Source organism: Chroicocephalus ridibundus, chromosome 1 (genome assembly GCF_963924245.1).
Source record: "Chroicocephalus ridibundus chromosome 1, bChrRid1.1, whole genome shotgun sequence".
In the NCBI taxonomy this organism is placed as follows: domain Eukaryota; kingdom Metazoa; phylum Chordata; class Aves; order Charadriiformes; family Laridae; genus Chroicocephalus; species Chroicocephalus ridibundus.
The window spans coordinates 206,496,879-206,513,080 of NC_086284.1; the positions used below are offsets into that span (position 1 = coordinate 206,496,879).

General features: G+C 41.3%; 1 protein-coding gene across 4 annotated transcripts in view; it reads left to right on the forward strand.

Moving 5' to 3' along the window:
* Window positions 1–16,202, forward strand: part of RELN (reelin) — a 294,950-nt gene that overhangs the window by 243,459 nt on the left and 35,289 nt on the right. For 2 of the 4 annotated variants that reach the window (XM_063323481.1, XM_063323482.1), the window contains exons 38-44: window positions 1,329–1,511; window positions 2,967–3,138; window positions 3,221–3,323; window positions 6,909–7,138; window positions 10,166–10,386; window positions 11,411–11,558; window positions 14,846–15,140. In XM_063323481.1, coding sequence (XP_063179551.1) covers window positions 1,329–1,511; window positions 2,967–3,138; window positions 3,221–3,323; window positions 6,909–7,138; window positions 10,166–10,386; window positions 11,411–11,558; window positions 14,846–15,140 — 1,352 coding nt within the window. The remainder of the gene's footprint in view (window positions 1–1,328; window positions 1,512–2,966; window positions 3,139–3,220; window positions 3,324–6,908; window positions 7,139–10,165; window positions 10,387–11,410; window positions 11,559–14,845; window positions 15,141–16,202) is intronic. The other 2 variants (XM_063323483.1, XM_063323484.1) reach the window with 1 other exon arrangement.

A 16,202-nucleotide genomic window follows, 5' to 3' on the forward strand; every position in this document is an offset into this window, starting at 1 on the left:
TTTTCTCGTTAAATTTATATGGCTTGCTTGCCCTAGGCCTGGATCCAGAACTTAGTCCTAACAAGTTCCCTAATGTTGAATGAAAATTAATATAGCTGGGCACATCTCAGCTGTAAATGTTAAGACCAGTGTGTTGTTTACTGTTAATTGACACAGATAGATAAACTGAAATCAGCTCCTGACTGCAAATGTCTCCTCCCTGCTCTGTTCCACGTGTGGTGGTTGAAGAGAGACTGCACTGGAGCAGAGCGGAGCAGGACCGTGCACATGAGGCACTTTGGCTTCAGCAAATTTCGTTAATTTAAGAACAGAACATGGAAAAAAACTTGCACGGTAGCACACAGCGAGGCAGGGATGAAGAAACTGTCCCTTGGTCCTGTGCTGCTGCTAGTTCCTGCCCTCGGACTGACTTTTTGGGGAGGTGCCACCACCATGCCACACCATGAAGGGAAAGGAGACTGTGAATTTGAGTGAGAACTCAGCTCAGAGATACCATCACTCAGACGCTGATGTTCCTGGTCAGCAAGTCAGGCACGGGCCAAACATACACCAGGGACTGAGCTCGTGCAGGGCAACCAGCATCAGTGCAAGTGCTGGGCTCTAATCAGCGTATGTTAATACGCAGGACTGTACAGAGCTGTTGTTGACTCTTTAAAACTTTAAGTAAAAAAAAGGAGGAGCTGGTAGTCAGAAAATGTGAATTTTATTCTCAGTTCCACCACTAATTTTTAGTCCCAGCTTAAAGCACAGAATATTGCTTTGTTGCTGTTAAAACATGCTAATAAAGATCCTCAGCGCTTTACATCAATTACGATTTCTGGGCATGAATATGCTTATATCAGTGTCTGCAGTCAGAGTCACGGACTATAAATTTGTGAGGATAAGGACTGTGTCTTTATCTGTGGGTGCTACAGATGGTGATGATAATGTCTGGTACCTGGGAACAACAAGCAAATAAATACTGAACTACTGAAAAATGTCTGTGGTAGAAGGAGCTGGTTTGTTATAATCTAAAAAATTATAACACTGAGATAGCTTCTCATCTAAGTAAATTAACTGTGACTGTACATATAATGAACAGCAATGTAAATTTAGGCCCTAATCATTAGCATTCTGCAGACAGACAAGCAAGGGAAAGGACAAGAAGATGTATATAAGTAATACACATGTAACCTCTCAACAGCTTAAGTTGTTGTCAAAGCAAGCCCGTACTCTCTAATAGATGTCAAAGTAACCCAATTGTATTTACACTTGAAGAAGTGTTTTTGAGCTAGTGCTTTTTAAAACTGGATTATAATGAACGTAAATGCATGTCCTCTCTGCTCCAGGCACCCCCGAGAGGTCTCATTCCATCCTGCTGCAATATTCTGTCAACGGCGGCATCACTTGGCACCTGATCGATGAGTTCTACTTCACGCAGACTACGGATGTCCTCTTTATTAACGTTCCTCTGCCCTACGCAGCCCAAAGCAACGCGACGCGGTTCAGGCTCTGGCAACCTTACAACAACGGTAAGGAAGAGACACCGGTGGGACGCCCAGTCCACGCTTGCACAGCTCAGCATCTGTCAGAGGCTGGATTTTTGAGCTGAACAAGAATAGAGACTCATAAATCTTGATTCCTTGTATTTCAAGTTCTTCAATTAAAATTATCACAGGATTATGTTTACCGTTCTTATAAAGCTGCTGTATGCTTTTAAGTGAAAGGATCTTAACCTAATACCCCTCGACTGTATGCAGAAGACCATCAGCTTTGGTCCTGGAGGGACTGGGAGATCAAGCAACACCCATAAAGTTAACTTCACTCAGGTTCTCCTCATTGTTTTTAATGGACCTGCTTCTAGTTTACACTGAGGCCTCATTACAATGCTCCAATTATACAAAAAAGTCCCAAGTGTAAATCGGAACTAGGCCCACCTTGCTCAGAATTAACTAGGCATTAAAACCCCATTTAGGAAGAGTATGTAGTGAGCAGTTAATCTTTTGATTAAATTGTAAAGGACTGTAGAAAACCACAGGAGGAACGCAGCTCATTCCTCCTGATTACAGGAGATGTGCCAGCTGAGGAAAGCTCTCCTCTGCTCTCAGTTGCTCTGAGCACATCTCTTAGCAGGAGCTGACATTAAGGGCTCTAAAAAATTCCTGCGATTGTTTAGACACAGCGAAACAGCAAAGATTTATTCCATGCAGGCAAATGCCTAGTGCACCTCTAACAAAAAAGCAAATTCAAATCTGGTCCTATGCATCCAGTTCCAGTTCATTCTTCTGATGGGTCCTGCCTAAAACATGTAACTAAACTTTTCTTGCAGGCATTATCCTTGAGTAGGAATTTCATTTAAAGGAAGCCTTTTAACTTTTCTGATCAACACAAAGGTTTCTAGATAGATGAAAAAAACAAGTACACAAAAGATCTGGCAAAGTAATCCCTCCTCTCCAGTTTGAAAGCACCAGTTTTGCGACACATTTGAATTCATAATCCATTGGAGAGAAGGTCACTCAGAGTTTCATTGTTTCATTCTATCTCGAAAACCTCTTGCCAAGCACACACAAGCTGCTGAGCGCACGGAAAAAGGTGTAGAATGGAATCATCCTTTCAGGCTGCTTGGGCTCTACAGCAACTGCTCATTTAGGTGATTCTTAATTAAAGAAGACATTGATGCTAGACTTTCAAAGTAAATGCGATTTAAACAGAAGATACTTGGTCAACACAGGTTTTTCACTCTTCAGTTTGCTGTGACTTCTATACATTTTAGAGAAATAAAAGCTAATTCTGGAGGGTGAGACTGTGGAGCAGTATGGAGACTATTTTCATGGAAAATGAAAATTTTCCGTCTTCCATTTTCATGGAAAATGAAAATAGTGAAGCTAAGCTTTCAGCACCCTTTTCTCAATGTAAGCAATAAATACTGGCTACTGTTCTGCTCTCTAATTTAGGTCTTAATAGGAATGTTCCCCTTTTCTTTGTAGGCAAAAAAGAAGAAATCTGGATTATTGATGATTTCATTATTGATGGAAATAACCTAAAGAATCCCGTGATCCTTTTGGATACATTTGACTTTGGTCCCAAAGAGGACAACTGGTTTTTTTATCCTGGTGGAAACATTGGACTTTATTGCCCATATTCATCTAAAGGAGCTCCGTAAGCATCTCTCAGCAATAAATTAGGAAGAAGTGAGTGTGTAATAAACTGAATCTAAAGTACTCCTTTCCTTTTTTTCCAGGGAAGAAGATTCGGCTATGGTATTTGTTTCAAATGAAGTTGGAGAACACTCCATTACAACAAGGGACCTGAGTGTAAATGAAAACACTATAATCCAATTTGAGGTACTTGCCCTCAGAAAGCTATTTTGCCTTTTGCTTAGAGAGTTCTGTTCGTTCAGGTTCTGCTCTTTGGTGTATTTGCCCAGCTGTTCTGATCGCCAAGTAGGGAAGCCTGTCTAATTTCGCTTGTAATTGTTTTGATATTACTTCCCGTCATGTGGGTGTATCATGAAGCTTTTAATACACAGATAAGGGAAATTTCTGCCTCAAAGTTTTCTGCTTTCTTCCCTGAATTACTACTTTGTCCGTGCCTATATACTTGCACCGATAGCATTAAAGTCCATGTCCTACAAGTTGGAGAATCACCGCTGGCAGACAAGATGACAAGCAAAATACAGTGAGTGTCCAGCTTGCCACTTCACAACCTGCTCAGAAGAAGTGTGCAGGTGGAGCAGTGGGCAGCATTTCCACAAGCTGACCCAGTGGAGAGCTACAACTTCATCTGTGACGCTAGAAATTAATTTTTCCTACCTGCTGGCTAGACTGCCCTGGTCGTACTTTCTCTGAGAGCCAAGGCTCTGCTGTCCTTTTGCTTCTGGTGGCTCTGGTGGAAGTTGTTCATTGCCCATGATGACCTGAATTCCTCCCATGCTAGCTAGAGCTCATGAATAAGAAGCATATTTTTTGTTCTTCTCGTATAGAGTGGAAACAGGCATCCCGATGACAACACATAGTCTAAACTAAACTGTGTTTCTGGTTTATCCTAAAATCTAAACTGTGCGTTGGCGAGGGCAGCTACTGATGGGAGTAACCATTTAGCCTAGTATGTATTAGTTTAGAGGGGTCATTATATTGTCATTAAGAAATTGTAAAAGAATCTTTCACGTAAATTGCCATGCCACAATTACCAGGCTGCTTTTAACAAAGATGTAGCGTGCTGCAGCATTAAACAGCAAATGATACCTTTATACGTTTGGTATGGTTTATACGATTTATAAACCGTTACTAAAATGAGAGTAAGGGTTTTCCAAGAAAAATAAGTTTAGCTGTGTACTCATGCACACTTCAGTTTGTCATGCAACTAATTCATAAATTATTGAATGCAAACCATTTTCTGTTTTAAAATATAGATTACAGCCTGTAGAACAAAAATGCTTGAGGTCACTTTAAGATATTTATAAGTCTTCAGAGCATTAACCTCATAAAATCTACATGCTTACTTCCATATGTGGTAAGGACATTGTTTTCAGCTCACGTTTTTGAGGACATTAGTATAAATGAAGAAGTTATGCATAATACAGTAGAGTTTCTCTCTGTGTCTCAAGAGTCAAAACCTATATTGGGCCAAGCATCACTCCAAGATTCCAGATGAGTAGACAACCCTTCTAGTCAAATGTAGGTTGATGAGACTCATGTGCACTGAAGAGTGATGAAGGAAATTCGATGTAGGCTACATTTTCAGCATTCATGCACAGTTCTATGTATCACAGGATTTTAGAAAGAAATAGATTTTTATTACAGAGGAGTATATTAGAAAGACTCATGTGTGCTGAAGAGTGATGAAAGAAGTTTAATGTAGGATACATTTTCAATATTTGTAGAATCATAGAATAGTTTGGGTTGGAAGGAACCTTTAAAGGTCATCTGGTCCAACCCCCCTGCAATGAGCAGGGACATGTCTCAGCTCAGAGCCCCGTCCAACCTGACCTTGAGTGTTTCCAGAGATGGGGCATCTACCATCTCTCTAGGAAACCTGTTCCAATGTTTCACCACCCTCATTGAAAAAAATTTCTTCCTTATATCTACTTTAAAACTACCCTTTTTTAGTTTAAAACCATTACCCCTCGTCATATCACAACAGGCCCTACTAAAAACTTTATCCCTGTCTTTCTTATAAACCCCCTTTAAGTACTGAGAGGCCATAATAAGGTCTCCCCGGAGCCTTCTCTTCTCCAGGCTGAACAACCCCAACTCTCTCAGCCTGTCTTCATGGCATAGGTGCTCCAGCCCTCTGATCATCTTCGTGGTCCTCCGCTGGACCTGCTTCAACAGGTCCGTGTCTTTCCTGTGCTGAGGACTCCAAAGGTGGATGCTGTACTCCAGGTGGGGTCCCATCAGAGTGGAGTAGAGGGATGGAATCACCTCCCTCGACCTGCCGGCCACACTTCTTTCGATGCAGCCCAGAATGTGGTTGGCTTTCTGGGCTGTGAGTGCACAGTGTCGGCTCATGTCCGGCTTTTCATCCACCAATACCCCCAAGTCCTTTTCAGCAGGGCTGCTCTCAATCCCCTCACTCCTATTGATACCAGGGGTTGCCCCAACCCAGGTGCAGAACCTTGCATTTGTCCTTGATGAACCTCATAAGGTTCACACAGGCCCTCTTCTCAAGCTTGTCCAGGTTCCTCTGGATGGCATCCCATCCGTCCAGCATGTCAACCATGCCACTCAGTTTTGTCATCCACAAATTTGTTGAGGGTGCACTCAATCGCATTGTCTATGTCATTGATGAAGATATTAAATGTGTACAATTCGGAATATTACTGTGTTTTAGAAATAAATAGGTTTTCATTACAGAGCAGCATGTTAGACAGGCACCTGTTTTCCTCTACAAAGGTATATAAAAAACCCAAAATATTTCATAGTTTTAGTACCAGCTTTGCATTTCATTGGCAACCAGTGTTCGTTTATTGCGTGATAACTATAGTACATCTTATTTTATATGACAGAGTCATCCTGTAAAGGAACTAATTCTTCTTCTTTTCTATAACCAATTTGAAACTAAAAGAACATCTTAATATCAGTGTGAAAGAAAAGCAGACTAATTTGCATTGGGGCCATGCAGAAAATACATCTTAAGAGGTCTCAGATTCTGTACAAAATATCGTCTTTTATGTTTTTCGGTCGTAGAACTGTTGTTCATGTAGGTTTTCTACCTTTTCTTCTGTTCTCTACATCAGGAATCTTGCAAGAACACCCTGAAAAGTTTGACACTGACAAACTATGTTTTGGTGTGACATTGAATTTAAACCCAATCCAGCTATGATACTCTTTTAATGCTGTCTCTTAGGGCTTTGCCGCTATGCGTGAGTGAAAGGGTAGCGGGTATGAAAGCTGAAGTGACACAGCACTCACCCTGAAGGGTCCTGTGGCATAAGCGTTTTTTTTGTAAGTGTAACATAGAAGAGGACCATAGTGCAGACCAGCAATTTAAATAATAAAAAAAATTATGTTTGCACGTTTTATTTTCATATTTCTGGTTTTAAAAATGCCCAGGTTTTTACTGCTGTGATTACTGCAAGAACTGATGCGTTTGCTCCAGCAATATTAGCAGCTCTCCTTTGGGATTTTGCCTAATTAACTTTATGGTTTTCTCTTAGCAGAAGTAGTTGGGGATTTCATATTACATTCGTTAAATGATAAGCCAGAGTGTGATATGCCCGTGGAGAGGGAGGGCAATGTGCAAGAGTTCGTGTTCATGTGCATGTCCTGAGTGCATCATCCCAGTTTTAAAATGAGTTTCCAAATCACCATTTTGCTGGGCTAAATAAATACTGCACCAAATAGGGGAGGCTCACTAAGATAAAGAGTGGTTAGGTGTCCCACAGCCTGCCCTGTGTCACCTTCTGCACTTCATGTGTTGGCCTTCAGATCAATATCGGCTGCACCACTGACAGCTCCTCAGCCGAGCCGGTAAAGCTGGAGTTCTCACGAGATCTGGGGGCGACCTGGCACCTGCTGCTCCCCTTGTGCTACAGCAGCAGCAGCCGCCTCAGCTCCCTCTGCTCCACCGAGCACCACCCAAGCAGCACTTACTACGCGGGCACCACCCAGGGCTGGAGAAGGGAGGTCATTCACTTCGGAAAACTGCACCTCTGTGGGTAAGTGTCCAGCTCCTCTTCCTGTCTGGCTTTTGTTGGTTTGGTTTTGTTTCTGTTTTACATACAAAGTGTTCTCTCAGCACAAGAGTGGTCCGTAAGAACTGCAGCACTAGAGCAGACCAGATGACCAGATTTTCTCCACTTTTTGTCCTGCACGGCAATTAGTGTTCACGTGATTCCCAAAAATATGTTGTGCCTAATGCTAATGTAGAATAACCACAGATAATTTCCTATATCCATATATCTAATTGGTGACATTGGACGTAGGTTGCATAGTAAAATGAATGCAAAGCTGACTATAGAAGCATAGAATCACAGAATGGTTCAGGTTAGGAGGGACCTTAAAGATCATCTAGTTCCAGCCCCCCTGCCATGGGCAGGGACACCTCCCACTAGACCAGGCTGCTCAAAGCCCCATCCAGCCTGGCCTTGAACACTTCCAGGGATGGGGCATCCACAGGGCAACCTGTGCCAGTGCTTCACCACTGTCACGGTAAAGAATTTTTTCCTAATATCTAATCTAAATCTACCCTCTTTCAGTTTAAAACCGTTACCCCTTATCCTATCATTCCACTGTCTTTAAAGCTCCTTCAGTGCTCTTTACTGCAGTGCATTAGCCATTTGAATTCATCAAGGATATTTTTGCATGAAATTTGAGATTGGTTAGAAAATGCAGTAAAATGTGAGCTAGTATAAACTTGATTCTACTTCAGTGTAAGGAAATGGACTTACCTAAATACTTGAGGTCTTTTGTAGCTGCAAAGTTCTCTGATTCTAAGAAATTATCTGCTACAGTCACTCAGGAACTTAAAGTTCGAGGGGCAAGCCAGGTTGGATGATAACAGATAGCACAGAAAAATATGTGCTAGCAGCCGTAATAATAAGTAACTTTTCAAAGTATAAAGCAGTACTGGTTACTTTTTCAGAGAAAACTGCCTTCTAGCATCAATTCAGTTTATGTAAAAAATGACATCATTAAGGATTAAACTGTAGCCATATGGATGAAAATGCGCTATGCGACTATGAGACTTTATGAGTCTATGCAACTCTGAGACTGAGTATTTATGAAACTACTGCGTGCAATGGGCCCTCCACTAAATAAGTGGCCCCATATGTGCCTCTGAAAGAATGAAAAGACCTATATAAGAGATGTGAACCAAGTTTGGAAAGCTTGGTTGTTTAATAATTTAAGAAAATGTTTAAATTTTAAACTTGAATTTTCCGGTTTATGACTGTTAACATTTCAAGCATGGAATAGGTAACCATCTCTTGCAGTAGCTCATTTGTCATTCTCTTTTTGCCAAAAAGGATTATTTGACCCTTTGCCCAACTACCAATGCAAACCTCCAAATGAAAATTTTGACTATGCAGACACCTAACTCATTTAAACCTTCCAGGCATTTTGATTTGGTCCTCTCTTCCTGTTTCTGTCCCGTTTGCCTGCCTTCCCTCTGATTCCCTCTCCAGCACATCAGGCAAGAAGCCAATTCCTGATGTCCAGCCAAACCCAGTAGTGCAGAGCAGCTTCCATGGAGCATTCAGTGCCATGGAATTGTTGGTTCAGAGGGCTGAAGGGGGATGTTTTTCCACCAGAATCCACTGGAATAACAAGAAAAAAACTCCAAAACTGACCCCTTGCGTAATGCTAAAAAAACCCAGCCTTTTCATCCCCCAAAGTGTCAAGTGATTATATTTAAATGAAGACATTTTCAGTTATTTCTACTACATGTGTTATTTTGGAAATTAATACATGTTCTCAGCGTACAGCTGTAACTAAGAATTAGTATTCCAGCCCAGGGCCTGTTGAGTCAGTGAAGAAATCCCTACCCGCTTCGGCAAGACCCGTATTTCAGTCTCTGCTTCAGACACGAGTCACGCTTCACCCCCACATGAGAGAAGGAGCCGACTGTGCCTCAAGGGTGGAACGAATCCCACCCACAGGGTGGAGATCTCCTCTGAAGAGGTGCTTACAACACCTCCAGCCTCACGCTTGTGTGCTCCACCTCAAGGCACACTAAAATCAATGGTTTTGACTTCCAGCAGGACTCTAGTTCTCAGGTGTCTTTCTTAAAACTCTTAGTAGTGTCCCCACTGATCAGCTACCCTTTGTTGCCTGAATCCCCTCATAAAAATTCCTTTTTAGCAAATCAAGACAAAAAAACTTGTCAGCTACCTGTGCTATTGATTCACCTGCTGCATTTAGATATCTCTAACAAGACACATTAAACATGCAAGGCAATTAAGAGCTTTTCCCTTCTCTTCTGGTTTCCTTACTCTTTTAAAACATTTTCTCAGTTGGGAATAAAATGAGTCTCTCAAGTGTTTTTCCCCATCTCCACTTGTTTTTCTTCCTTCCCCAGTTGGTTCCTCTTTACATGCACCATTGATGAGAGCAGCACTTAGGAGGCGAATTAAAAATGACAGGACAGCACCCAAAGGAGAATGTAGTTTAAATGAACAACTTGCAATATCAGTCTGGTTTAAGATTAAGATGCCTGAAAGCAAGCCGAATACCTGGTGATGGGGCAGATCATGTTTTCTTTCTGCATAACTGGGGGCGAGATCCTACCACCCCAGCTCCATGGGTGCTCTTCCTGGGGCCAGGGGGGCAGCATGAAGTAGGATTTCACTCTCCAGGAGAGGGTGAAAGTGGCCTGCTCTGACCCAGACACCGTACACCAAAGTGGAAGGAAATTCATCAGGCCACGGCCATTCATCCTCCCCGTGAACGATGGAGACAAGAGTGGTTAGATTTCAAATCCCATTTTCAAGTCCGTCATTCAGTTTTGGTATTATGACTAATGAATAATGTTATTTTTATTTCTGCCAGCACTTGGGTTGAACGTCAACATAAAGATGCATGAGGTACTGAAGGAATTAGATATAGCAGTCAGTTTCTAGAATTAAGCTATTTATCAAGCCAGTTCCAACTGAAGGAATACTATATATATGCATACTATGATATATATGGAATGCAAAAAAGATGGAACTATTATTTAAAGTAAACACACTTTATGCCTTTTTCAGGTTGGCAAGGTTCAGGTGGTACCAAGGGTTTTACCCTGCCGGATCCCAGCCAGTGACTTGGGCCATTGACAATGTGTACATCGGCCCGCAGTGCGAGGAGATGTGCAACGGCCACGGCAGCTGCATCAACGGCACGAAGTGCATCTGCGACCCCGGGTACTCCGGGCCAACCTGCAAAATAAGTACTAAGAACTCTGACTTCCTGAAGGATGATTTTGAAGGTATCTCTTCTTTTTTTTTCAATTGTGCCTGTCTGTCCTAGCGGAACCCAGGGCTCGAGGGATGAAACAGCAAAGTCTTCCTCACCTGCCCACGCTCCTAAATTTAATTTATAAAGTGGGACTATTCCCATGAACCAAGTAGGTTAGATGACATTCTCAAGCATGGTTTGCAAATGTCTGGTGGCTATCAGTTGTCTGGTTTGGAGTGTTGGACTCTTTGGTAAGTTGCTAATGCTGGAATACAAAATCTTCATCAAAATAGAATTTCTTGAAACTGCATGTAGAAAATAATTTTAGAAGAGCATGATGGTTTGACAGTAGTTTGACTTTAGCACAGACAGAACGTGTGCAGGTGAGGCAAACAACTCTAAGGCTTTAGGGTTGTGTCATTTCTCACTGCAAGAGAAATCTAAATGTCCTTAATACAGCAACCGTGGTTTCAGAGCAGACCGTGTGTCTCAGTGCTGAGGGCCACTGCTCGGCAGGCACGCTGGACCCCACGCGAGCGATGCCAGCGGGGAACTCAATGCTTTTTGCATGCTTGGGGACACACAGCACCCACACACACAACTCTCAAACCACCGCGAGGTTTCCCCACTAGCAAGCACAGCAAGAAGAGCACGTTTTGAGTAAAGCAGCACCTGTGAACCAAACTCATCCCTTCACAGGTGCTGCTGTTCACTTTCAATTTTGCCAGCCCTTGCTTGCATCCTACCACATGGCACTCAAAGTTTCTTTATAGACCTGGGTACTTTGTTGTTATCTGTAAAAAAAAATAATGAAGAAAAGCAGAAAATCCTGTGGATAACTGGAGACTAAGATCCCAAACTTCATACTTCTGGGTTTATTTTGTTTATTTTGTTGTGATTCTTGGCAGTTTTCTAGAAAACATTGCATCAGAAACACTGAATATTTCTTCACTCTGCATGTGATGTTTAATTTAACTCTCTTCCTCTGAAAATAGTACTCTTGCAGTAGGAGCACTTCGAAGTAAATCATAAATATGTATTTACTGTGTATTCAGGTCAGCTGGAGTCGGATAGATTCCTGCTTGTGAGCGGTGGAAAGCCATCAAGGAAATGTGGTATCATGTCTGGAGGAAACAACCTTTTCTTTAACGAAGAAGGCTTACGTATGCTGATGACTCGAGACCTAGATTTGTCACAAGCCAGGTAACACAATTTCAAAGATCTTTCAGGATTTTGCTGAAGAAATAATATACTGAAGAATAATACATATGTGATACTTCTGTGGTAAAGGCAAGCGGATATATTCTGTGGTCCTTACTCCAGCAAATATTCCATTTTAACCACTGTTATAATTTTAAATTAAATTTCACTTGAATTTTAATGGGATTAACCATTTAAATGTTACTTTTTTCCTTGAAGGAGAACTCCAGGATTGATACCACACCTTCAGTAGTTTATGCAAGTTCTTATTTCTTAAATGCATAACATGAGAAGTCGATTGCACTCCACACGCTCTGCTCGTCTTACAGTTGGTTGTATTATGAACCATTGCTGAAACAGGAATATCTGCTGCCAGTGTAATTCTTCCATTCATCATCTCATAATTCTTTCATTTTTGAAGCTTATTTTCTTCTCATTGTGCACATTTGTTTCCAATAATTCACTGAGAAATTCCCAGCAAGCTGTCACCAGCTACACTGAGCACAGCAATTGAAAACCAAATATTTTTAGTGTATTTAGAGATTCTATTGTATCATTACGGCCTGCAGAGGCAATATTTGATGACTGGGACATGCTAAGCAAGCCGCATTAAAAAAAATTACACTACCACAAGTTAAACCACATCCTAATTGTGTGCATGCTAAGAAATAGGCATTGTTTTCTAATTTATTCAGTATCTTAGCTTATATCCTCACATTATTACTTTGGAGAGATTGCATTTTCTCCAAGACTTTTCTCCACTGATCTCTTGTAAACACCCTACTCCTCTCTAATGTTCTGTGGGAAACACTTTAATAGGCACTTTATCTCTTTTTGACTTGTCTTCGTTAGCATCAAAGCTTTAAATAATGGTTTAATTGTAGAGCCTCATGGTCAATAAAGATGCCTAATTTCTAACCATTATATTTTTAAATCAGCAATTAGCTAATCCTTTAATTTTAAAGATCTCTGTACTGAATTTGTAAGGTTCCTCACAGCAAACTTTTTCAGAACTTGGTAAACACAAACATCAATTCTCTGCACTAATTCAACTTCCTAGACTGCTCTGAAATTAAAAGATTGTTTAACAAAAGATACAAGAGATCTTGTAAGCTGCTCCATTAGACTAAATGACATGTTTTCCTTATTGCTCATGTTCAAAGAGCCGACATTTATCTCTTCTCCGTGATAGTCTGTAGCTGGATTTGCATATATTGACCTCAAGGTGTTATATGGAGATAAATGATTTCTGTCTTACTAAAAGGAAAACAAAACAGTACATTTAATTTATTGTATATGCAGATGAAAAATTACAGTTATCAACAAATAACTGTACGCTCTCCTCTGAACAGCAAGGCAGCCTGCAGCAGCATAGCTGGGGGCTGCTCTTTAGCAACCTAAAGTAATTGCAGTGGGATTTTCTTAATTTCCAGGCTGACTCTATCAGTCACCTGCAAAGCACACTAGATCTGGGCAGAGATTTCAATTTATGCCAGGAATGATGAGAACCGGCATTTCTAATAGATCTTTTAAAGGGTACTAGACTCAGCAGTCACATTCAAACCTCCCCTTTTTTTTTGGAGGAGATGCCCTGAAGTACACAGGGAGTGGCGGTGTCGGTGCTGCAAGCACACTCGGCACCTGGGGACTGCGAGTGGCCTCTGCAATCCACTATCCACTCCCATCACATCTGTATTTTAAAGAGTTTAACACAGGGGACAGTATATCGCCATCACAGTGACACCAGTAGCTGAAACTTGCACAGCGTGAAGTATCGGTAGGGACAGCATATTTTAGGTATCGCACCTGATCAAATCCCTTTCAATTGTGAATTGCTAGAAGAAAATCCACACGTTTTAGTGATAGTAGTTTGACAAAAAACCTTTGATTTTCCATTTCAAAACAGGCAGAACCTTTGCAAAATTATCTGCAGGATGAGAAGAGATATTTAAAATTACTAATTTTTTAATCTGCTAGACGTTATGCTACCTATATTTGAGTGGGACATTACTATAGTACTAAAAATTCAGATAAAAGAATAGCAATCCACAGAGAGCAGATTCAATGGAGACAAGGTCACCTGGGTTTATTTCTTTTGAATTATGTGGCGAATGTTGGAGTAAATCTGAGGAGGCACAAAGACTTGCCAGCAGTGAATCCAATCCATTACGTTTGATATGTTGATCCATGAGGGTCCCCGGTGCTCCTTTACAGCACGAGCAATATGTTATGTCTGGGACGTGGAGGTGGATATAATCTATAGCGAAAGAAGTTATATATAGTAGCAAGAGGAACCATGAGTCGCAGCGAGGACTAGAATTAATTGACTTGCAGGGCCGGTGTTTTATTGAAGCTTTGTCCACCCAGCACCTCCGCAGCCTTCACTCCCAGCAGATCTACCTGCAGATCAAACCAGAGCAAGACTTGTGATACAAAACTTCTTTTTGCACCATTTCGTTTAACCACGAGCCAGGCAGCACTAATGCAATAATAATTAGAACAGACACGACAATCTAAAGCTGTAGAAAAGCTCTGCAAACATGAATTAATACTTGTAATATCGCTGCGAGTCCGAGAGGTAAATATCATTACAGCAGAGGTTCCCTCCACTCCGAGTGCATAGTAGAGCTATTTATGAGCATCCGCTAACAGGAAGAATTTCGCAGTTTGATACAAGTCTATTGTGCTGCTTTGGAGAAGCCAATTAAATAGGGGATGAAAGCGCTGGTGTCCCTGGGTGGCTCGGGCTGGCTTCAGGGGAGCCGGCACATTTAAGCGGTGTGATTTAGACAAATTTCCCAGGCTTGACTAAATGGACAAAATGATCCCTGAAAGTGAAACGTGCTTTGTTCTCCTGTCCAGATTGTCTCTAGTTTGTGCCAATGAAAAGCGGGGATGCTTATTTTGAATTTAAGCATTTCAGCAGATTCATAGCAAATTATGATCTACTTAGGGCACTGTTGCTTTTCTGCCACTAAAATCTGCACTCCTGGGCTACGGGGATAAAAATTTGACCTGGGATTATGTTTCTGATATTTGCAACACCATCTGCTCCGCAGACAAAAGCTCAAAACATAAATGACCATCTTTGTTCAGCCTCTTCTGCCCAGCAAAATACCACACAGGCAAAATGAATTTTTGTCATCTCACCTGTCTGTCTATTTACATTCTGGAGGCTTTGAAAAGGGAATCGTAAGATCTCCTAAAGCTGACTCTTACAGCAGGAAATCACAGGGCTAGTCAATAGTCAAACTCCAAGTCTCCCTACTTGGTTATGTGGGTTGTTGCAGAGAAGAAATCCTTCCAGTAATTGCTCCCCCTGTTAGATTTGTGCAGTTCTTCATGAGGCTGGGGTGCGGCAAGGGGGTGCCAGACCCCAGGAGCCAGCCTGTGCTGCTGCAGTATTCGCTCAACGGGGGCCTGACGTGGAGCCTTCTCCAGGAGTTCCTCTTCAGTAACTCCAGCAATGTGGGACGGTACATCGCCCTGGAAATTCCCTTGAAGGCCCGTTCCAGCTCCACTCGGCTTCGCTGGTGGCAACCGTCCGAGAACGGGCATTTCTACAGTCCCTGGGTAATCGACCAGGTAAGGAATCCTCTGCATTGTTTTTTTTTAATACAACTTTAGACTGTTTACAGTATTAATGTTTCCCTTTTGTTGGCATGTGTCATTTCACTGGGTCAAGCAAAAATACTTTGTATAAAGACATTCCATAATAATAATGATCTAGCAAAATACTAGAGTACAATTAACTGTTTGCTAATTTTGTGTCTTTAATGGACCGTTTCCATGCGGGGTACTGAATGCCCATTTTGGAGCTCGGAAAGTCTTTTCTACATGGGCAGAGCCACAGGTTCACATTGCAGAAGGCCTCACCATGCAACAAGCAAGTCTGAGTTCAAACTTTAAAAATCTTCATTTAAAATCTATCCAAATACATAATTGGCTTGGTAGAATGTAATAGGAAAAAATATAGAAAAAGTCAATCTATATCCGTCTTCTAATTTTGAAAGCAAAGTTTTGTTTCATATTTGGGATTTGTTTCTATAAAGATTATTATGTTGGTTTGTATGACTTGGTGTAAATCTCAAGAAACCCCACTGAAGTGATTGCACTCTAAGTAGTGTTATTGGGCGGTCCAAGTTCAATTTTCTTAAATATATATGAAAGTTTTTTTTAAAGCAGTTAGTTCAGGTCCTTAGGAAGAATCCAGAAATGGAACTCTCAGCCATGTCTAATGATGTGGTTACGAAATTTTACTTCCCATCCCTCCATTTAAAAATTTAAAAATCCTCATTCTTTCGCTCCGATATCTCCATTGAATGTAGTTATATTAGTTCAGAACAATCAGAAATTGAATTCAGAATAACAAATGAAAATTAACTCTACCTTGCTTGCTGTAGTAAAATAGTAAAATGCTGACATCTTACAGTCAATGGAAAAATACAGAGTATTTCCCCAGTTCTATCATCAGATGCAATCTGATAGTAATGCACCAGATTACAGTAGAGCTAAAGAGTCAGTAGGAAAAATGACAGTGTATTCACTTCCCTCCTACCAACATTTATTTTTGTGAGCAGTTTTACTTCATCCAGGACGGATTTCACTTCCCTGAACTTTAGATTTGTATAGCTAAGCCAATCTCTT